Source organism: Rissa tridactyla, chromosome 3, assembly GCF_028500815.1.
Source record: "Rissa tridactyla isolate bRisTri1 chromosome 3, bRisTri1.patW.cur.20221130, whole genome shotgun sequence".
Classification (NCBI taxonomy): Eukaryota; Metazoa; Chordata; class Aves; order Charadriiformes; family Laridae; genus Rissa; species Rissa tridactyla.
In genome coordinates this window covers 52,095,373-52,118,651 of record NC_071468.1, presented here as the reverse complement: position 1 = coordinate 52,118,651, position 23,279 = coordinate 52,095,373, and the positions used below count along the sequence as shown (strand labels likewise).

Below are 23,279 nucleotides of genomic sequence, written 5' to 3'. Positions count from 1 at the left end.
AAATCAGGTCATGAGAAAATAAGTTCGTTACTGTACTTGTAACACCTTTGTCTGGTGCAGTTGCTGAACACTTACAGAGCTTCACATCTCAGAGTATCAACAGAGATGTTCTTGCAGCGCTGGAGGCCATTTTGGATGGATCAGTATTCCCATTTTGATGGCATTCTCAAAAAGGGGATAAAAAAAAGCTGCAGTTGTACTCAGCTTGGTACTAGGTAACGGTACTCAGCCCAACACCATGTTAAAATGGGGAGGTAGAGATGCACACCATACCACTGTCCCGTCTGGAACTAATTGGACATTATAAGTTTTATAAAACTGAAGTAATTTTGAAATACTTCAGGAGCTTAGACTACTGATTTACTTCAAACAAACCTGACACAAAAATTCTGATCCTTTTAGGCATTTTGATTAAAAGAATCATAATAAAATGTAATATCAGTTACACAGCATAGGAACTTTTTAACACACAATCAACAGAATACCATTGAAAAAGTATTCGTACCATGTCAGCAATACCCTGAATAAAAGTGACACTTTTTTTTTTTATTTCATCAGATCTCTCGGAATTATGCACAACTCTTACTACCAAACCCTAAACCATAGCTTTCCTTTCTAAATGTTTTTGCCTCTGTCTTTCACACATCAGACTTTTACGCAGTCTGGGAACTAGCTCATTACTTTATGCTCTTACGCACTAGCAATACTCAGGTTCTGCCTGCCATAACTCGTTTTTGTCTTATTTGTAAGGACAGGAGGTTTTAACATATATTAAGTTTTGGTAAAGCATTTCCTAACTAGGTGGAAAAGAATCAGTCCCTCTTTTTGCTAGAATTTACAGCTTGGCACACCTCAGTCAATACATACCAGTACCTTATTTACTCCTCTGTGAAAAGAGGAACATCAGAAGATAAGATGACAGAGACGACTTGCATGCAAGCATTTTAAAAAAGCTAGCTACAGAACACCAGGATATTCTAGGGAACAGACCAGATGGGTGATATTCAAAAGTTGCAAAGAAAAAGACTTAAGTAATAATGATGACATCTAATCATAGAATCATTTAGGTTGGAAAAGACCTTTAAGATCATCAAGTCCAACTGCAAACCTAACACTGCCAAGTCCACCACTAAACCATGTCCCTCAGTACCACATCTACGTGTCTTTTAAATAACTTCAGGGACGGTGACTCAAGCACTTCCCTGCATATCCTCTTCCAATGTTTGATAACCATTTTGGTGAAAAATTTTTTCCACATACCCAATCTAAACCTCCTCTGGTGCAATTTGAGGCCATTTCCTCTGTCCTATCACCTGTTACTTGGGAGAAGAGACGGACCCCCACCTCTCTACACCCTCCTTTCAGGTAGTTGTAGAGAGCGATAAGGTCTCCCCTCAGCCTCCTTTTCTCCAGGCTGAACAACCCCAGCTCCCTCAGCTGCTCCTCATAAGACTCATGCTCTAGACCCTTCACCAGCTTCATACATAGCTGTGTAGCATGTTAGATTAAACAATAATCAATTAATGAATCCTCTGCCTCTAAACTGTAAGTTTAAATTTGTCCTTTACTCATTGCATTTGATCTCTCACACACAGAAAAAAAGATTATACTTGGTTCTACTATGTAGGTTTCTACTGCAGACTGATCACAACAACCATCACCCTTCTAAGACAATAGCTTGATAAGTGTAATTTCAAGTGGCAGTGGTGGCATACGCAGCCTTCAGCCACTCATTCCCACTACTATTACTCATTTCAGCTGTGCCAAAGAAAATCCTCGCTACACAGTAAAGTTGATTGGAAAACTGATCTCTGGATTCATTTTTTTTTTCCTTTTTTCTTGCCTGATTATTATTAACCTGGACTACTCCACAACTCAGTGAATTATGTGACTACAGATTAACCCACCCAAACCCTAATAACAAAAACATCAAAGTCCCCCATATTGAACAAAAGTGGTGGGGCTGAACAGACACACGCAAGTTTTCATAGTCAGAGTCAAAACAAGCCAAGGAGTAGATAACAGGCCTATAAAAAGTACTTTAAAAAGTACTAACATCTTTCCAGGCAGAACTGTTGAGTCATTAGAGTGGCTCTTTTTTTTTTTTCTTAGGATAAAAAAAAATCTATTTAACTTAATCACAGATAAAACTAGTCCACATATAGTCTCAATACATTTTTTCCTCAGTTGTCGTTCTGCCATGAAAATATTTGCTGCAACAGAAGATACCTATCAGTTTTTTACTCAGCTTCATAGGGTTTGCAGTCTGTGGAAAAATAGACCACTTGACAAATTTTAAAAGGCCTTACACACATATAAACTATTCTGTAAAGTCCAGCACAACTACTAAAGCCCTGTACATATCACATACAGTAGTGAAAAAATAAATAGAGAGTAGCATTAAAAAGCTTACACCATTGCCTTGCTTTTGACAGTAAGCCCAGCATGAAACCCTGCCTCTAGTTTACCATATTTAAATGGGCATGCTTCCCTCTTATCTCATTATTCATTCAGATTGGGAGATGCGGATCATTAAGCTAGGTACTAATTTGCTCCTAAACTGCACTCATTCATCACTAGTTGGCAGTGAGAGGTTGACCAAGTCAGTTGTGGAATACTTCCGTGACCCTCCCACGAATTGTTTATTTTCTGCACAAGTTACTTAAGAAACTCTCTAGAAGTTATTTCAACAGTTTCAGTAGCCATTATGTTAAGCATGATGATTTCTGTGGTCAGCTTAGTCACAGAGGTATGTGTCATATTCACAAAGTATATTCTCTACTCTGGTCCTATATGTTTGGTATTATCTTCCAAATTTTTTATTATAAAGGGTATTTGTGTACTGTTCTTTCTAAAAAGATATCTCTGATGGCTATCAAAACAAATCAGAACTCAGACTCTGGTATTGCACAGAATGATGTCGCTTCACGGGGGACAAACAGTTGTCGGTAAGCGTTAGCTAGACTGTGTGAGAAAGCGATTACTCTGAGAAGATTCATGTAATTGCTAAAAGATTCCTCTGTTTCCTACTGATGAGCTTCTTTCTCATGAACAATTTTAAATATTACAGCATAACCCATTTGCAGTAACTTAACCTGTGCCTTAGATGATTTTTCATGAAGAGAATATATTCTCAGTAAAAATTTGGTGGATGAAGACCTACTAAAATCCATAGTATGAATTACCATATTTTGTGGCAGCTATGTTTTTATAAATAATGTCTATTTGTATAGAAATATTTTTTTATAAAATGTATGGATATGAAAACATTACAACAAATTGGGAACTAAACACATTTCCAACCCATAAGATGCCCAAAATTGTAGTTAAGGAAAATTCCATTGTGGAAATTTTACAGACTATTTTTTGCCTTCTTGTAGATCTCTGGGGCTTTTGCCAGCTTGTAATAATTTGTAAAAATATTAGCACAATAGAATTTAGAGACAGAAACAATGCAAGAAATCACTCGATTTATCCACTATGAAAAATTATTTTGCTAGAAGACACATCATATGCTTATCACCTCTTAATATAGTTGTATTTTTTGTTTAATAACTAAAAGCAACTGTATGTTGGGGTTTTTTTCCTGTGGTGTAGAACTGTTCATCCTGAGAAACACAAAAATGTTCAGGTCTTTGCATTGAAATGTACCAAATCACTGATTTACCTGATTTTTCAGAGGGAAGAGAAGTACTGTTTTTTGTAGTATCCAGAATAACAGCCAATCCCGCAGAGAGGGACGGAAGGATGCTCGTGCTGAGGTCTACACGTGTTAGACTTTCAGATTCTCTTTCCAAGGCTTTTAGAATTCCTCCAGCATGGTTATCTGCTGTCTCATCCTTGTTCTGACTGTTCTTCTGTGGACTCAGAACAATATGAACAATACTCTGCTGGGCCAGGTCACAATTCTGCAATAAAAAACCAAAATCCCAATAATTAATTAATTGTGACATAAGGGACAAAATCCCTCTATCTCAAATTTGTTATTTTTTAAATGGTCTCAAGCCACTTTGTGTAGAGTTTCAGTGTGCAGTAATGGAGTTTAAAGCAAAGTGACAAGTATAAATTGCTGGAATTAGGATTACTTACATTGGCAAAAGGGTCACAACACTTACAAATTCTAAACATTTAACAAGGAAATGGTGCACCAGAGCCAACAGCTTTAAATAACTCTGGTTTACTGGTACAAAGGAAAAACTCCAGAGGAAGCACAACTAATCCAAGTGCCAAGAATATTCAATACATAAAATGCATTTGCGCGGATAATGCTGATACATACTCTTCTTGTAGCAATTTAGGGTCACATTTGACAATCACAGAAAGTTCACGACCAAGCTACTCCAAAGTATCTTTGTAAACAGAAACAGGGAAGATGATGCTACTGATGAAGACTGATACTTATTTCTTCTCCCTAATGTAACTTTTAATCTAAATCTGGCTTTAGATGTAGACTCAGTATGCTTTTCTCATTCATTCCAAAGAAAGATTACTTTCAACTGTTGTCTTCAGAATGAGAGAAAGTTTGTGGAAGATCTCATGACCGCCATAGTCCTTCCTGGTAAAACAAAAGGATTGCTACCCATTCGCCCAAGAGATCTCACATATACTTAAGTACTTCCTCTTTCTCAGTTCTCATCAGAGGTGATTCTTAGACAGTCTTTCCAGGTCTCATGTCTTAGAAAGACGCAGGCTGAATAAGGATCTTATGAAAGGTTTATTCACGATAAATCAGGATAGAATTCACATTTTGTTCAGCATTTTCCAAATACAGAATATGAAAACAAAATAATACCTTAGAACTAGAAATTACAGAGCTTTCAGATGAACTACTGTTACTGAAGGGCTTTCAAGAAAGCCTTGTATTGATCTTTCCACAGCACATCTTGCAACAAAACTTGTTCTTTTTTTTAGGTGATACCTCCTGGAGATCCACATCTAGTTCTTCAGTGGAATGAGAACCTACACAACATCAACCTATACACAAACAAGTTTGAATTTCTCTCAAGAAAATAATTTTCTAACTCTTCTCAGCATCATTAGGTTGGTCATGTCTGCACTGAAATGTAAAGACAGAAGGCTGATTATATTCGGGAAGAATAGAAAGAGAATTCAGAAGCATTCATCTCAGTATCTACATAATATTTGAAATGTTTAGTTTTTATTTGCAATTATTACATGCATTTTTAATTGCAAAAGATTCCTTTGCAGATATTTTAGTGCTGTTTATTACTATCCCACTCTCTCCTACCACTTTTTCTCCTCCAGTTTCATTTTTGTTTAGTGGGTTTACTTCATTCTCTTGCATTACTTCTCAGTATTTCCCGCTCCATCCTTTCTTACGTAATGCAGTTCTAAAAGTCAAAAATCTGTGTTTTTTTTTAAATTGAATTTTTAATAACACACTCTCTCCTTAGCGAAGCAGTAATCATCCAGCAGACACTTGTCAGAGTAAGGACACTGCAGTATTCATACGCAAAAAAAGCAGTTATTAGATTTCAACTTAAAAACATTATGTCTCCTTTTTTTGTTCAACTTGTTGCCCATAATATTTTAATGAGATCCATTTAAATAGCTTAATAATTTCACTCATTAACACAAAATACAAAACACAGCTGTCACTCTAAAACTTCTCCAACTAAGAATGCTACATATCATTAAATAATTTAATAACCTAAGGGAAATTAATAATGAAATTAATAACCTAGGAGAATGAGGAACTCAAAAGTGATTTGCTCAGTTACAGCTAGAATTACAAAGGGAAATATATGTAAAAACAAAGGGTATATATGTAAAAACTCACAACCTTGGAAACCCCTAATCAACTGTCAATCAGTCAAACCATGTTTTAATGAGCATCTCTTCTGTCAGCTTTGCTTGCCTAATGAACCCCTGTCCTGCCTTTTATTTTTTCTTAACATCTACTGTCCTTCTCAGTTTGTTTCATTTTAAAGTTTGCATCAGTTCCCTGATTCAGTTCACAGCCTGACGCTGTGCCACGGTCACACTGAGTGTACAGAAGAGAGAACAAGAAGGACAGTAAGGGCTGCATAAATCAAAGAAAATGCTCCTGCAAAACCACAACCTTTTTCAACCACTCTTGCTTGATCATGACTGCTGTACACGTTTAGCTGGATGGTTTAAACTGATTGATCTTTAAAAATAATAGGTTCCTTTCCAGTTCTTTTTGCAGACTGGTATGCATGTGGTTAGCTTAGAAACAAAGTACAGATTGACAAAAGACACCCATCTTATCTTATTCTCTCTCCCATACTGTCAAGAACAACATAGTTCAAAAAAGACGTAAAATTTGCACTTTGGGCAATGTTGTGGTTTGGGCCCGGTTGGCCAATGACAAGATGACAGATGTTCTCCCCCACCTCTTGCTCCAAGGAGAGGAAGAAGAGAGATAAAGAGAGTTATGAGTTTAGGAAAAAAACTAAACTACTTTAATGAAAAATTAATAATAAAAAAATTAAAAGAAGATAATGAAATAGACACAATATATACAAATATACACAAAACCATATCAAGCTTGCAGGGAGGTATCACTGGCAGGCACTGGAGAAGTCCCAGACTGGACTCAGTGACTAACAGGAACTGGAACACACTGACCGGGATTGAAAGGCAGATGAGCTGACGGGGTCCTCCTCAGACACCAGTCGTTAAAGAAAGACAGCCACTGAAGAAGCAGTCCGTTGGAGAAGAGCCCTTGGAGAACCCCCCACTGGAGAACAGCCAAAGAAGAGTCCACACAGAAGAGCTGAAGACGAGGACTGTCTGAAGCTGAAGACAAGGCACCTGACCTGTCCACGCCTCCCCACAGGTGTGACCCCTCCACAGGGTGAACAACCCAGTCAGTGACCCTGGTTGCCACAGCAACAAGTATCAGCAAGAAGCCTCTCTCCCTGACAGAAAGTTGGCTCTGGTCCACCCTGAACCAGGACAGGCAATTATACCTCCACATGATCATATTCCTGGATGTCATTTAATGAAAGTTTTCATTTTAAAAGGGCAGGTGCAGCTTTCTTGCATCTCTTTATCCAAAACAAGAACAAACTTTGGAACATGGAGATCAGTACTGATGATGATAATGTAGGTCATACAGACAAGAAAGCTTAATTAGCAGATCCCAGGATAAGCTTTCACAGATATCAGCTAGGAAAAACAAACAACATCCTTTGATTTGTACACTAAGTGTATTTCATATGGAAGTCACTGATCAGTAATAAACATGGAATCCCAAATCATCAGTTTTGTAACGTTGTTTCTGACCACATTTGAATTTAGTTTGGCTTGTGTTTAAAGGAGGAAGGTCATTCTCAACCTTTGCAAAAAAAAAAAAAAGTGAGAAGACAGTCCAAGAAAAAAAAATATTGAGAATATCACAGGCAGTTCCCAGAATTAGGGTGACTATGTTTTATAGCAGACTACATTTCGTAGGTAGCAGATGGGCTGTCTGCAGCTTTTTTTTGCTGAGAAAAGAGGTAGAATTCAAACTATTTCTGTAAACGTTTAGGTTTTGCCTTAGGTTACTATTGTAACACAAATTTAAGATACAATTGTTTATGTCAATGTCACTTTCATTTTCTTCATGTATTTGTTTTATGCCTCAGGAAACATTTCTTTTGAGAATATCTATTATTAATGATTCCAGAGATACTGTCTTGTCTTATCTGTTGATCCAAATTAATGCCTGTGATCCATATTCCAAAGGGAAATACTGCAACTGTGTATATTGTACATCATGAAGCATCTCTTTGCACTAGAGCAAAGGGAGCTGAGAAGATCCAGAAGCGATGAAACCCAGTATTAAGGACTGGTTCTTTACAGAGATTGGGTTTTGACCATCTTGGAAAAATGAATTCATAGCAGATGAAATTAAAACCTTTTTTCATTCAAACCTTTTGCTTTCATATTTTTTTCTGAATTCTGAAGTTGAGCTTCACAAGGCTGAATCCTTGTCACTTCCTGAGTCAATAACACGGTATCCTTTGGTGCTGCCAGCTGTGGGCAAACTAGGAGGTCACTTTGGGAGTTACATTTTGTGAAGTATTACATTTTGTGAAGTGCAATACGCTTTATTTTGAAATGTTTTATTTAAAGAAACAGTAGAGCAGAGAATAGCTAGAATTCGAAGCTTTGGATTTGAATGTAAAAAAGCTAATTTCTTGTGGTGTTTTGTCTTGAAAAGGCATTTGAAATATTTTCACTTCATGTAAACCATCATTTGGGGGTTTTTTTAGGTGTTTGGGATTTTTTTATTGCCTACCAAACTCAAAAATCAATTGTTCACATTCCACTACCAAAGATCCAGTTCGTACTTTTCCTATTATCTGGAGAGCCACATCTTTGCCTATGAATCCCTGCAGCCTATAGAGTGTAAACAATAACAGTTCGTCTAGTTGCGACCTATTTAGATTAAGCAGATAATAGACTGCCTGATGCCGCTCAGTAAGAGATTCACACAAGTTAAACGCTCAAGAAAAAGTATTTTAAACTTCTAGGAATTATCAACAAGAATCAAAATGTTGGTTTTCTTAACTGTGCTGCATTACAATATCAGATGGGAAAACAAGGGGAACATTTTTTGTCTCATTAATCTGCAGAATGAATGAAATAATAGAAAAGCTCTCCAGAGCAGAATCATAGAATGGTTTGGGTTGGAAGGAACCTTAAAGATCATCTAGTTCCAACCACCCTGCCGTGGGCAGGGACACCTCCCACTAGATCAGGTTGCTCAGAGCTCCGTCCAGCCTGGCCTTAAAAACTTCCAGGGATGGGGCTTCCACCACCTCTCTGGGCAACCTGTTCCAACAGCACAATACCTATAGCACAATACACCTCTTCAAACCAATAGGATCCATGTAAAAGCACAGATGACAAACCAACTTTATTGGAAAAACAGAAAAAAACCCCACCAACATACGAAGTTCCCAGAAGAGAGAAAAATAAGCCCACCAAACCTCACTCTACTGTTGCACTAACACTCTCACGACCCAAGGGCAAAGACCAAGTCTCAAAAGCAGCAGACAGAGAAAGGAAATAAATTGGAAGAACAACACTATTTTCATTCCCTGATCGCAGACCAATGACTCAAAAAAGCAAGAAGAAAAAAGCAACAACAAAAAAATATCCTTTATTACATAGGGGGCAAAAGCTGAAATATTAATGAGCTTCAAAGTAGAGATAAAAAACACAGATACAGTGTTAACATTCTGATGAGCCATGATGGTCTAAGAAATGGGAAGGAAGATTTGCAAGAAGACTTAATAACTTTCATTTAACCAACTGATACAGAAAGAAAAACCAAATAAGCTTTTGGGCTCAGAGACTCTACCACAGGTCGTGGCAAGGGAATATCTGAAAGGAAAATTAACCACTGTTAAAATAATGAAGCAAATCAGCATCCTGATGTGGTATCGCCATCCGTTTGTGTGAATTCTGTCTGCTGAGTGGCAATGAACTATGTATTGCTCCACATGGGGCAAGGGAAAAAAACCAGTGCACCACTGGGCCTAAATTAGACAGACCGCTCAGGACTTAAATTCCAGCAATCAGAAACTACATGCTCTGTGGAATATATCTATATTTGACTTCAGTTCACCCTTTCAACATTTTCAGAGTTACACATTACTGTACTTGTTTAGTATTCAGAATATTGCGGGTGCTAAGCAACGCCTAGAAAGAAAAAGAGATGTATTATTGAAATTATTTATTCAAACAAACATGATGAAAAGGCAGAAAACCCTTCACTTAGCAGAATGTTTTTACCCTAATTTTTATAATCTCTTCCTATTCAGTTCTTGCAGTAGTTTAAATATTGACCGTGCCAAAGAAATAGAGTAAAAGGGAAGATATAAAAAATGTGCTATGAAAAAGGATTCAATGCTTTCTAAATCCAAAATCTAGTAACATTTTAAGGACTACTATTAGAGTTCCAAAGATAGACTATTGCTGCAGCTGAAGGAAGGAGTACATGAAAGTTTTCAGTTCAGCAGGTTGAATTCAGTTCAGTGAAGATGAGGGTAACCAGATGCAAATGAGTGACGTAGAATCACTACATTTTTAACACAACCAGTGGCAAACAACAGTGGATGGGAGGCAGGCCTTTGGCATATTAAAATGACAGAATATAATAAATTGTCTTGTTTTAAGAGGAAATGAGACAATACCTTTTCAAAACACCTTTAAAATAAGGATAGGACATCCTTATTGTGTTATGATGGTTAAAACTTCTTTCTGTAATGACAGTAAATGAAGATGGATACAGTAAACAGCAATATACATTTACTTTTTCCCAGATAAGCCATGTTTATTGTGGCTTCATTATGTTATGCATTTTTTTATCTCCCCATCCTCCCCACCCCCTTAAATTTTTATCTGGTTTTTTTTGTATCCTTTTTATTTTATCCCATTAGCAAGTGTAACTGAACTGAAGACTACCAAGTCTTGAACTATTTATTTAGGTAAGACTAACTTTGGAACAAATCTGGAACAAACTCAGAGTTTTGTTACTTACAGACTCTCTGCAAGGAAATGAAGTTGATACGAAAGTGGGGCACTTAGATGGGAGCCACTGGAGAGATATTCAACCTGCCGGTTTCCTTACCACTGCAGCCATTAGAGGTGGTTACATCTTATGCTACCTCACTGGGCATTATAAAGGTCATAGCTTTGAATTGAAGATAATCAGAAAACTTCACAGTGAAAGTTCCTTTTGAACGCAGGTACACTTGACTGCATCATCTCCTCACTCAGAAAAGTTAGACTCCTCCAGCTCCCACTCTAGTTTTCAGTTGCAAGTCCACTTTTGTGGAGCTTTGCACACCAATTACCAATACAAGAAATTGATGACAGGATTTGCATGATCCTATTGACTGCAATGATCCCAGAAATCCACCATCTCAAAGCACACCTATTCTTCCAAGACATTCTCCATTCTTTGCCCTCCCAGAGAACAGGAATGAAAGCCAAGTTATTAAAAATCAGTGATTCCACTGCAACTCTGTTTGAGTGACAGTGTATCTCTGCCAAGGACTCCTGGATTGTGGCATCTAAGACGGGGAGAAGCGCACAGAATATCAAATTGGCCTCATAGAAGACATGGAAACACAATGACTGCTCATTGCTACTAATTTATTTTTCATGTTACACAAATAAAATAGGCTAGAAACTGCCAAGATCTTCAGATTTTCTCCTTTTGAAATTATAATCATAGTCCATGTTATCTAGATAAAGGACAAAAATTTGGAATTGCAATGTGTCCGCTGAATTTCGCTAAAGGTTAGAAACTTCAGAGTCTTACAGGTAAGAAATGAACACAGAATATATTTTTTTCAAGTCTTTTCAATTTGGAAAACTAAGAAGTCATTATTAGGCCAAAATTATTTTAGGAAGAATCCCTTCAAATTTCCAGAATGTAAATAATAACAAAGGTATTAATTGCAACTACAGTTTCAATAATACACTAGAAAATGTATCTGGTTGTTTCTATTAAATTAGTGACTGTGTGGTGAATGATGACAAGCTAACTATAGGAGAAAATAAGCAAAGTGGGTTCTAAGTGGGTTTCATGGAGTGGTTAAGTGGGTTTCATTGAGTGGTTAATTCAGGTTAGCTACCAGGTGCCTCCTAACTTTGCATCATACATCGGCTCAGAATGCAGGACAGTGCATTTAGATGCATTTCAAATTAATAAAAGAACAATTTTATGTTAATTATTTACGTGTGACTCACTATATGTGAATTACATGCATAGATCTCTTCCTTATCAAAATTTATCTCCAGGGTGATCACTGTTTTTCAGTATTTCCCAAATGTTAGATTTTTTTTCCTCAACAGTCTGTTGTGTGGCAGAAAAACTTGCTGCAGTTCCAATTTGCATATCCTTTAGAGTTTGCAGATCCTGGCCAGGCCGTCCTAGAATGTGTCCTGGAGAGCAAGAGCCCAGGGGTGGAAAGGAATACACTGATTCCCAGTCACATCCTGCTCTAGGAGATACCTCCTGAAAGATGAGAATTTTGCTTTCACATGTTGCTAATGAAAACTTTTTTCTCCATCACAGAAGCCTAAAGTTTGGGCTGACTCATGCATTGGGAAAATTCACTTTTGCTCCATGAAACAAGAGAAGTGAAGAAAAAAAAAGACAGATAATGGCTAAATCTGTGTTTGAAATGTGTGCTTTAGGACTGCAGCCAAAACCTAAGCAAATGTCTCTGAAAGACATTCCCATTATAAAAAAGCAAAACCTTCTTCAAACAAATCTAGAAACTGGGGATTCGGTTGAATTAGCTTTCCTGGAATGTTCAATATCCCTTTATTTCAAAATAGACCTTCTGACATTGTTCTATATTACTCTCTTTCTCTCTCTTACATGGTATGTTTTTTTGTAAGTACTGGTAGTTTTGCAAGTATCTTATTTAAACCTCACTTTCATTGAGACTTAAGGTAAAAAGATGTTTCTTGCTAAGACTTTTTACAATCCCACATTGAATGCAATACATTTTGGACTCATTTTAGGGACTGATAAGAGTGACCCACACTGATGAAGTGTAATGCCTGCAAATTTTTGCTAATCTGATACTCTGAAGACTATCTGAAACTCATCCCAAAACACAACAGCATTACAAAAAAGTTTTTCATACAAAAAGATCTAATCTGATGTTACTGTACTGTAAGTATGATATAGAATTTGTCTCTTACTGTTAGAGAATGGTGGAGCAAAAGGCAAAATAGTTATTTTTACACAGACAAATTAAGTTTAGTGGAATCCAGGAAAGGCTCCTGAGTTACAAATTGGGCCACTCCATAACCTGCCCTAGAGAAAGAGTCATGTTCTGCAAAGCTGTCACAGTCCTGATTGTGTTTGCCAATTGATAATTCAGGATTAGAGCAAACAGTAAGCATAGGAGTACTCCTGTACATATTGCTATATATTTTCTCTTCCTGTGAGACTGAATTTTCTGAAGACCTCTGTAAAGACTCTGTCCCATATGCAAGTGCCAGGTGAGAGAAAGAAACTCCATCTACACTTTGTAAGGAAAGATAATCCTAAGAGTCCCGAGACATTTACTTAAAACCATTGATTTTACTGTTGCTTTGAATTTCCATGGGCACCACACTACAAGAACTGCTTGCTACTTCTTCTATCAGGTACTTTTTTACGTAATGTCATACAAAAAGGGTTAATCCATACACATTCAAGCTAAGATTCCATTATTTTTTAGCAAAGAGAACAACGGAAGTCGGGAATAGGTAGACACTGTGTGATTTACTACAGCTCCTCCAGCTAATGGTCCCCCTGTGTAGCAAGAAGCCTTGACTGTAGCCTTTACAAAAATAAATTCCTCTGATTTACAGCATAACACAATAGGTCATATATTACAAAGATTCTGCTCTGAATGATACTCTTTAAAGAGAAGAAGACTTACGATTTTATCCTGACTAGTCCCTTAATGAGTTAATAATTTGCTGGAAATGGAAATAGTATTTGAACTTTCTCACATTAAATTTAAACTAAGTCAGAATTCCCCCTCTTCCTTCACTTAGAAATCACTGTATGCTTCATTTCCATCTTTTTCACATTATAAGACACAAAACTTTAATGTTAATTTCTAGCTCAGTGGAGGGAACACAGGCATAATTCTTAGTTAGAAACTTTACAGGGTTATTATTTTTGTACACAATCTGAGACCTTAGCAATGCTATATACATATTCCCAAATGGCATTACTAATACCATGACATTATTAATATGGTAACTTTTCTTGAATGCAGGCCTTCTAGCACAAATTCTCAAAAGATAAATTAATCCTTAAACTGAATAAAAATGTTTTATTGACAGCATATGAAAGAGTTTGCAACATTAAAATACCTGGTTAGATTATTTTTATTCCCTTTAGAACTCCACACAATGATCTGCAAAAGACATAGAAGGCAGCCAAACTTTTTGATACTGTGTTTACAAAGCTATTAGTATCTCAACAGTGACATTAAGAACATATTATGCTGATATAAAATGGAAGAGAAATACAGTCAAATGAACACTAAATTCACATGAAACTTTTCTCCTCAGTAAATGAACAATTTTTTCCCTCTTGTAATTTCGTGTACTGTGCATTAAGAACAACCTATAAAATCACAATTTATTATAATGTCTGCATAGAAAGTAACAGATCAATGAAAAGTTTATAATACTAAATTAAAAATGAATACAGTTATGTTTTGGGACTGTTTGCTTGCTTCCTAAATTCAGTTGAGTGAACCTCATTATTATTCAATTTTCCACACTGAACTACCTGATAGAACTTACACTCTCTAAACATGTTAAACATAAAATAAGAAAGCTTATTATTTACCAAGTATAGATTATATTCTCCATTGCTCTGATTTCTTCTCAAGCCACCCCAAAAACAAATAAGTCACAGGTGTATACTGTAAAATGCTTGAATGAATTACATTTTGGACACATTTTATTCTGGGTTAAATGGTCATAAAATGTACTAAGCTCCAAAAAGGTCTCATAAGCCAGCACTGTTAGCAGCCTGCAGCATGGCCTCAGGATTGTGGACTATATGTTGTTTGATTAACATAAGATTTAATTTTTAATTCCTCTTCCCTTTAAATTCTTCTCTAACTTTTCTCAGCCAGGTAGAAGCTGCCAATCTGGTCACACTTGCCTGTCTTCACTTAACATGTACATTAAGCATTAGGGAGCATGTGAGGAATAGGCATAAAAGTGGCCTCACACTGACATCTAATAGGTGTCAGGACATAAATGTGACATAAATTGTATTCAAAAAAGTGGGGATTCACTTACTACACAGAGCTCCAAAAATATCCTGAAGACTTCAGTGGTCCCTCGTGCTGATTGGGGGACAACTGTGGCAGCTGTAGTGCTGCAGAAAGAAATTTGGAAAATTCCCTCCTCCAAAGATTTCTGAAAGAGTTCCTATGTATTTTTAATATTCAGCTGTGGAAAGTGAATTTTCATATGAATATATTGCCTAGTGCACCAAAATTTTAATAGCCATAAATATTTATTTCAATTACTTCAACTAGTAATTCACAGATGTCTTTTTCACGCTTTATGGCCAGCACCTGGTATATATCCCAACCAAAAGAGCACTTTGGTCTTCTACTTATCCCAGTGCATGCATCTATGCATTTATACATCAGTGTGAGCAGCCATAAATAAAGCCTAGGGGGGTATCCTGCGTGGCCTTACTCGGTAAGTTGTTAACCCACTAGTATAAACACGGACAAGAAATCAAATATTTTCCAGAGTTTTCCCCAATTTTCCCTGAAGGTTTGCTTTCAGCCTAACAGTTACCATGCCAGGTGAAAATAGTCTTAAATTTGATTTTGGGGATATACCTATGAAAAATATCCCAGCAGGATAAATAAAGCTACTGGGAATTGCTGGAAAATCTATGTAGTGCAGTAACATGCAGTACGGCTACCTATCTAACTGAATTTTACTTTGGGGTAGAAGAGGCTAGGAAGGGTTTCCCAGAGGTAGAGTTGGGTATGTTACAAAATAGAATCATAGAATGGTTTGGGTTGGAAGGGACCTTGAAGATCATCTAGTTACAACCCCCCTACCACAGGCACGGACACCTCCCACTAGACCAGGTTACTCAAAGCCCCATCCAAGCTGGCCTTGAACACTTCCAGGGATGGGGCATCCACAAATTCTATGGGCAACTTTTCTGTCTCACCACCCTCACAGGAAAGAATTTCTTCCTAATGTCTTACCTAAATTTCCCCCCTTTCAGTTTAAAATCGTTACCCCTTGTCCTATTACTACACTCCCTGATAAAGAGTCCCTCCCCATCTCTCCTATAGGTCCCCTTTAGGTACTGGAAGGCTGCTATGAAGTCTCCCCAGAGCCTTCTCTTCTCTGGCCTGAAAAACTCCAACTCTCTCAGCCTGCCTTCATAGGAGAGATGCTCCAGCCCTCTGATCATCTTTGTGGCCCTCCTCTGGACCCGTTCCAACAGGTCCATGTCCTTCTTATGTTGGGGCTCCAGAGCTGGACACAGTACTCCAGGTGGGGTCTCACCAGGGCAGAGCAGAGGGGCAGAATCACCTCCCTCGACCTGCTGGCCATGCTGCTTTTGATGCAGCCCAGGATACTGTTGGCTTTCTGGGCTGTGAGGGCACACTGCTGGCTCATGTTAGACAGTTTACAGATTCTTCAAAATCCCTAATTGTATGAATATGAATATGAAAACACTCATGTAATATGTTAATCCCTACACCCAGTACATGTGGGCATGGTTTATCACCTCTTTCCTTCCCATCCTATATGCAATCATGTCTTATTTTAAAAGGAAAAACAGAAACTAACACAAACAAGGTGAATGCTAAGAAGATAAAAGAATTAAAATTTGCTATTAAAATGAAAAGATTGTTTGTTTTACTTTTAAGTAATCTGTATGTTTTTTCAAAAAATGTCTAGCATAAACGGAAAACATGACATAAATGTGAATCCAGACTTATTCTGCTAAATAACCCACCTGTATATTAAATTTACCACTATAAAAGGGAGGTGAGAAAGCCTTGTTGAGTTACAGATGAAAGATGGTTTTGAACATCAGAACAAGAGAATAATGACGCATAAAAAAGATAAAGGAAACCTGCTTTAAGAGTGTGGTTTTATCCTTACCTGGAAAAAAAATCTTCAATTTCCCCCTGAGGCCATTCAATTTTAAGATAGAAATCTCCAGTGATATAGCATCAAGCTATGACAGGCGAGTTCACTATTCAGATTTAGTTAAGAAAGCATAGATTATTAAGACAAACGAGGTTCCTGAAAATTAATTTGAAGATTTTTGTATCATGGCCTTCTCTCTTTTGCACACATTCAGTTTGCAACATATCACGTGCTTTTTATAGGTGTGTCACAGGTAAATTCTAACTGTTATTCTGAACATTAAAAAATCTGGAATATTCAGATCTTTTCACGTGGATTAGGCATTTTATCATTTGGATTCAAATCAAGATTCAGATTCTGAAAGGACATGCAGGAAGAATGGGAATCTATGAGCATTCACGGGTAAGGGACATGTGCTGTGAAATTCATTGGTGCCAAGGCTGCAAAAATTATAAGTTTTCCTAAGATGGAGGTTTCTTCAGATCTGTGAGGCGATGTCTGCATTAGCAAGTAGCCAAGCAAGCAACCTAACTTGCATTACTAAGTAATGCAGACCAACAGAAGCAGCTCTCCACAGCAAAACAATTGATACTGAGGACCTGACACGCACACTAGAGTTTTGGGGCTGCGGTTTTTGGGTTGGTTGGGTTCTTTTGAATTTAGACTACCACTAGTCTTGCTTTAATGACCGCATGCTCTTTTGCAACTGGAGTGCAGTAGGTGAAGTCCTGAAATTCATCTCCCTGTTTAGTTTTATTCAAAAGGCACCTACTTCATTTGCTCTGAGGATGCTCCATGACGCAAACCAAAACACGGTAAATGGGGATGATGCATTTCAAAAGTGCACTCCTGTTTCAAACTAAGACACAAGTGCAGGCACACCCTAATTGTCTAATTCTGAGTTCCCATCAAACGCATCAGCAGACACATTTCCGATTATCTGGGGGTGGGGGGGATACTACTGTTATTTAAACATAATACTTTTATTAAAATTGATGTTGACAACAACTGGCCAGTCACAGACTATTGTGCAGTGATTTGCTGGAATTTACATTTATCTAGGTTTATAGAGACCGAAGGAAACAGAAAAAGGTACCATAGAATGACTAAATGGAGATTGGTAAATGAATGCTGCCTTCTGTTCAGAACTAACCCCCTTCCATTTAAAAGAATAGTTGACCTTTTTTTTTTTTTACAGGGTGGAGGTTCAACAGGTTTTACAATTGTTAACTATTTCTTTCTACTGGTGTATCTAGTAAAACCACCATAATGGTTTCTCCAGAGGATCAGACCTGGTTTGCTCAGCTAGCTCCACTAAAAATCAATTTTAAAAATCTATCATTTCAAAACCAAATGCCTTGTTAACAGTTGTGCCAAGAAAGCATACAAACTCCTGTGAATTCTCCTTAGCAATGGGAATCAAGCTTTGTAAGCCTGGACTGGGAAACCATCTCTGTCTTAGAGCTGCACAAATAGTACAGTACAGACATCTTTCAAAGCTGGAGAACAGGTAATTCAACCACACAACAAAGGGAAGAAAAAAAACAAGACAAAGCCAACGACTGCCACACTTCAATAAGAAAAAGCAGAGATTACCAGCACAGCTTCTAGCTCTTTGTGACAGGGATTGTCATGTCACGGATCGTCCCCGTCTTTTAGCAGGCTTTTTATTAGAGTGGATGGGTACTCCAATGGGTAAGAAGCAACCCTTACCCTCACAGCGCCTCTTTGTGTTTATTATTATTTCATGGCGTGAGAACACTTTCTGAGTTCATTTGGGGACTGGCTTTAACAGTCCTGGAATTTTCATTTTACTGAGAAGTAAAAGCTGACATCTATCTTATCCCTGCAAGTGTCAACACCATAATTTGTGGTACAGATGCTACAAATTCAGCTTCCTAAAGCTCTTTGATCTTGTTCAGCCTCAACTTAAGTCCCTCTCAAAAAGTGACTGAAAACATTCATGCCAATAACAAACACAAAGTCACATTTCTTTTTCCTTTTTTTTCTTTTTTTTTTAATCCTCTTTGCCTTAAGTGAGAAAACCTCTGAAGTTAATTCAATAACAGTATGTGCATGTTTAGAAGCACACAGTTAAGAGTGAAGCGGAGTTTATATTCACAGGCTTTCATCAGTGTCCACTCAGATGATGCTAGAGTTGGCTGGCTGCAATTAACAGGATGTAAAACTGAAACCCTTACAAGTATAGCATAAATTATCCTCCTTTCTTCAAACAAGCTACCACTGGATTTGAAAACAGAAAAGACGCGGGGGTAACAGGGATGGGCTGGTTTGAGTGGAGAGGAAGGGCCATAGATCTGGGAGCTTTCCTGAATTTCTGCCTAGAGAAGGAATTTCCCTTATTCTGCTTCTTCAAATGCCCTTCCCTTATTCAAATTCCCTTATTCAGATATTTGTGTTAGTCAAACACAAGGGACAGCAGCTAGATCTTCTTTAATTTTTAAGTTTCAATAAATGATTGCATTTTTAATCTCTAAAATGTGTAGAAATGTTTTATTTTTTAATTCAGGCGGAGTACTGAAACTCACTTTACTTGGGTTCTAGTAGCAGTTGTACTCCGGAGCATCCACACCTTTCATGCCTTCAGGTAAATTTGTACCAGCAAGAATTCTTCTACTTCAACTTTTTCTTTTTTTTTAAGTACCAGAATAAAATGTATACAAGTACTTTAATATAGCAAACTCATAAAGAAAATAAGCTTGTCAACACCATTAGATTGATGAGAAATTACCAATTACTGCTTTCACTTGCCCTGTGATTGGGAAGGGGTAGGGAACAACAAATAAGGCCAAAAGATGCAATGTTATTTGCAAATAATTAAGATCATTGCTCAGGTTTTGGATGCTGTTTGTCCCAGGGCACTGCCAGTTCCATATGGCTTTCTAGATATGGCAGCGTGTGGCTTTCACACAAAACAAGCAGGATGAGAGCTCCACTGGGCTCAAGCTGCGTATCTTTAGATTTTGACACTATTTTAGCTGGTCTGGAGAGGCAGCACCCAAGCTGCGTATTGCCGTTCCAACAAGCTGCACACCCACACCCGTGAACGCAAGCTGCCTTAGGGCTCTATATTTTGAAAGGGCTTGAAGGCACCTGTGTGGACTTAGCTAATAGATCTAACAGGACCTAGAGTGCTCAAGGTACAGGTTATCTGGAAAGCATCTGTCACCGTGGAAGCTGACTTTATCTAGCATTCTGTGAAAAACCCAAAGACTTAGACAACCGGGAGATGATGATGGTTTTCAGCATAGAACCCTTGAGACAGTAATTCATTTGCTTCTCTGGTAAAAAGGGTTCACAGATGTTTTTCCTCTAAAGCATTATGCCAAGACAAAAGCTTTCCTCAATCTCTTGGGACTGTAAAAAAAGTTCTATTTTATGTTTGTTTTTTAAAACATTAGAAACACTTTTTTATTGTTATTATTTTTAATTTTTCTGCTACTTGCATGATTTAACCCGGAACTCATTTGCTAACGTTGAAAACTGTGACACATCTGCTACTGGCAGTATTCACATCACTTGCAGGAAGTACAAGGACATAACATAGGTCCTGTTTTCTTGCATGGAGATGCTAAATTGGGAAACTACCTGCACATGGGCCGTTATTTTATGCCCCTATCTTAACATAAATGCCTCCACTGACTAGCTGAGCAGGGATGGATGGGGTACATGAGAATTTGGCATTAGATCCTGTTTTGTGGTGGTTTGGGAGGGTTATGAGCTCAGGCAGTTGGGTTTCTGTGGAAGATGATACAAACAGGATGGACAGTGAGAAACATAAGTCTAGGATCCAAGTATGGGCCTGAGAAGGAGCACTGAAACACCTCTGTGTATAAACGTGCAAAACAGGATAGAATAAAGCTAGAAATATAGGAAATAAACTGTTCTTATGTTAATAGTATCTACCACAATAAAAAGCATTAGACCAAAGCATTAATGGGTAATCTTGTTGCCAATCAGCACAGAGACCCACATTAAATTCATGCAAGCTAAATCATGGCCATTTCCAGATATAAACATCAGAAATTAAGTTAGAACCACATTAGCAACCTAATGGGCGTAAGCTTGAAAACCACTTCTTTTGACTTCAAGATATGCAGTGTTTCACTGTTCTGTGGTGACAATGCACAAACCCCAAAATTCGGTTTAAGAGGCAGAATGAGGTATTTTAATATAGAAATGGAATCACCACTTTTGCTACAGCTTTCTTTCCTATAAAACAACACTTCAATTTTGTAAGTATAGACTAAATGGATAACCTGTCATTATGATCCCACTAAATTCTGAAAGGAAGAATCTACTCAGTATCAGGGTATGATTGCAAATGGTAGAGATGCCAAAGCTCCAGCAGTTGCTAAAGGTTCTCTCATCCACAGTACTTTCAGTACACATCTAAGGATACAGCATGCATAGTACCGGTAGTGCAAACCCATATTGTTCATGACTCCTTGTTTCTGAAAGCTCCTTATCTGCCTGCGGCAAAGAGACCAGAACCTTTTTGAGGCCAGGCAGCCATGTCTTCTGTCACATTACTAGGGGCACTTCCAAGCTCTTGCCTGGCCAAAAAGTCATATACTGGGTTTTAGGACAATCTGTCCTCTGATGTGGTCCCTGACCATGGCTGCACTTCGGCAGGCATGTACCTGATCACACAGCAGCAGAGGTTTGCCAACATATGCCTCCATCCACACAAAATTATGCACAAACACACACACTCCCAAGAGTTTGAACATCTCTGCCTTAAATTATCCAGGAGAGCTAAGCTAACAAGTGCTACCTCATAAGGAGATTGAGCAAGGGACAGGCACAAACACAGCTTAATGGTCGTTTGTGAACTTGGACATTCAACTGTCTGTGATCTCCTCTGCATACATGTAATGTTTTAACACAACTCTTTAAAAGTAACATGTAAAAATTACTGTAAAATTAAGAAAATTGGTAAAACAAATCACATGTATTAATTAAGTGTAACCATATTAATTGTATGTAATTAGCAATAGCTTATGTTTCTGTTGCAACTTTTTATATACAAAACTGTTGCCGTTTATCACTTCTAAAGATACAGCCACAAGGCACACATAAAAATGGTGGAATTTTGCTCTACAAAGCTTTATGTATAAAAACCTTTCCAAAAAATCACAAAAAAATCATAGAGATACTACTAGAGAGGGTCAGTGTTCTTACAGATGAGACTACTATACTTGTAAACCTGGGCTGCCATTTTCTGACAGCAATGTGACAATTCCTCCATTGTACCGGAGGAAAAAAAAATAAGAAGAAATGGATAAAAGGCATACTTTCCAAATTATGTTCTAAACCATTAAAAAACTTCCATTCAATGTTCGTGTTAATCATAATAAATCAGTACTTCAGGAGCTGTGGCACAACAGAGACCTTGTGGGATGAGTAATCCTCTGTCAGCCTCTGCCACCCAGGATGGATGCGGAACAGCAACGCACGTAGAACAGATTCATCTCGGCTTGGCTCAGTAAACACTGATGCACCACTTATCTGGGCAGTGCTGATGTACTCACAAAGACAAAATGATGCAAGTCACTATTAAAAGCTGTCTTGTCATGATAAAAGAAAGAAGTTAATTTTAATCTGTGCTCCACAAGTTGCTCAAATCGGTGAGTGATAGAGATTAAAACATAGTTACGCATATTTAAGTTACACTTGAAGGTTTCTCTAAATGAACATATGCAAATGCTTTAAGCCTTGGGGCAGCTCTTTCTTGCACTCAGGACATTTACATAGCTTTCCAAGCTAATATTTAATCTAGTATTCAGTAAAACATCACTAATTACTTTCATAAATTCCTAACATCCTGTGAGATGTCTTTTCCCTCTGAGCTGCAAAACAGAATCTTCAAACACCTTCCCCATCAAACTATGTGCAACGATTTTCACTCCACAGTGCTTTTAATTGTAAGAAAAGATAATTTTTGGTTTTCATCTTATTGCTTAACAACGTTTTTGTAATTTTAAAGAATACAAAAAATGTGATATTTTGGCAGGAATAATTTTGGGGCAGCAAGGAATAGGAGGATTATGACACAAAGTTCAATTAAAGAACTGGTGTGATCTACAATAGTAACTTGATGAGAAGAGAGGAACTGCCGCAGTGGATCACCCATAAGGGTCTATCTCACTATCACTTTCCTCAGGGGAAAGTTATAAGAAACTCTGCAGAAGGCAGTTACAGCAAAATTTGTCCATGGAAGGCTTTTTTACCTAGCACCTGTAATATTAGTGTGAGGATCCATTCATTTCCTAGTCTTTCTAGATATTTTTATTATTCATACACACATACATATAGTTTTATAACACAAACAGAAAACCTCTAGGAAACCTACTGCCTTCATTTCCAATGGGCCTGTCAACAGGGTAGCTGTAACGATGTTTCTCCCTCAAACTACAGCACTCACTCATACTATAAACTCCCACTACATCATGCACACAAAACAGTTGAACGAAAATTGCTAATCTATAGTTACTTTATAGCTGTTATTTTATGTATATTTATCATGTCCCGTTCCTGTTTTTCTCTCTCACGTAAGCAATTCAAGTCTTTTCAGTTTCTCCTCTTATAGAAATAAGTCT

General features: G+C 37.6%; 1 protein-coding gene across 2 annotated transcripts in view; it reads right to left on the bottom strand.

The window, feature by feature from the left end:
- Positions 1 to 23,279, bottom strand: part of PRKN (parkin RBR E3 ubiquitin protein ligase) — a 781,894-nt gene that overhangs the window by 517,296 nt on the left and 241,319 nt on the right. For both annotated transcript variants that reach the window (XR_008465680.1, XM_054196729.1), the window contains exon 3: positions 3,668 to 3,908. Coding sequence is in view for 1 of the 2 variants with exons in the window: in XM_054196729.1 (XP_054052704.1) it covers positions 3,668 to 3,908 (241 nt within the window). In the remaining variant the exon portion in view is untranslated. The remainder of the gene's footprint in view (positions 1 to 3,667; positions 3,909 to 23,279) is intronic.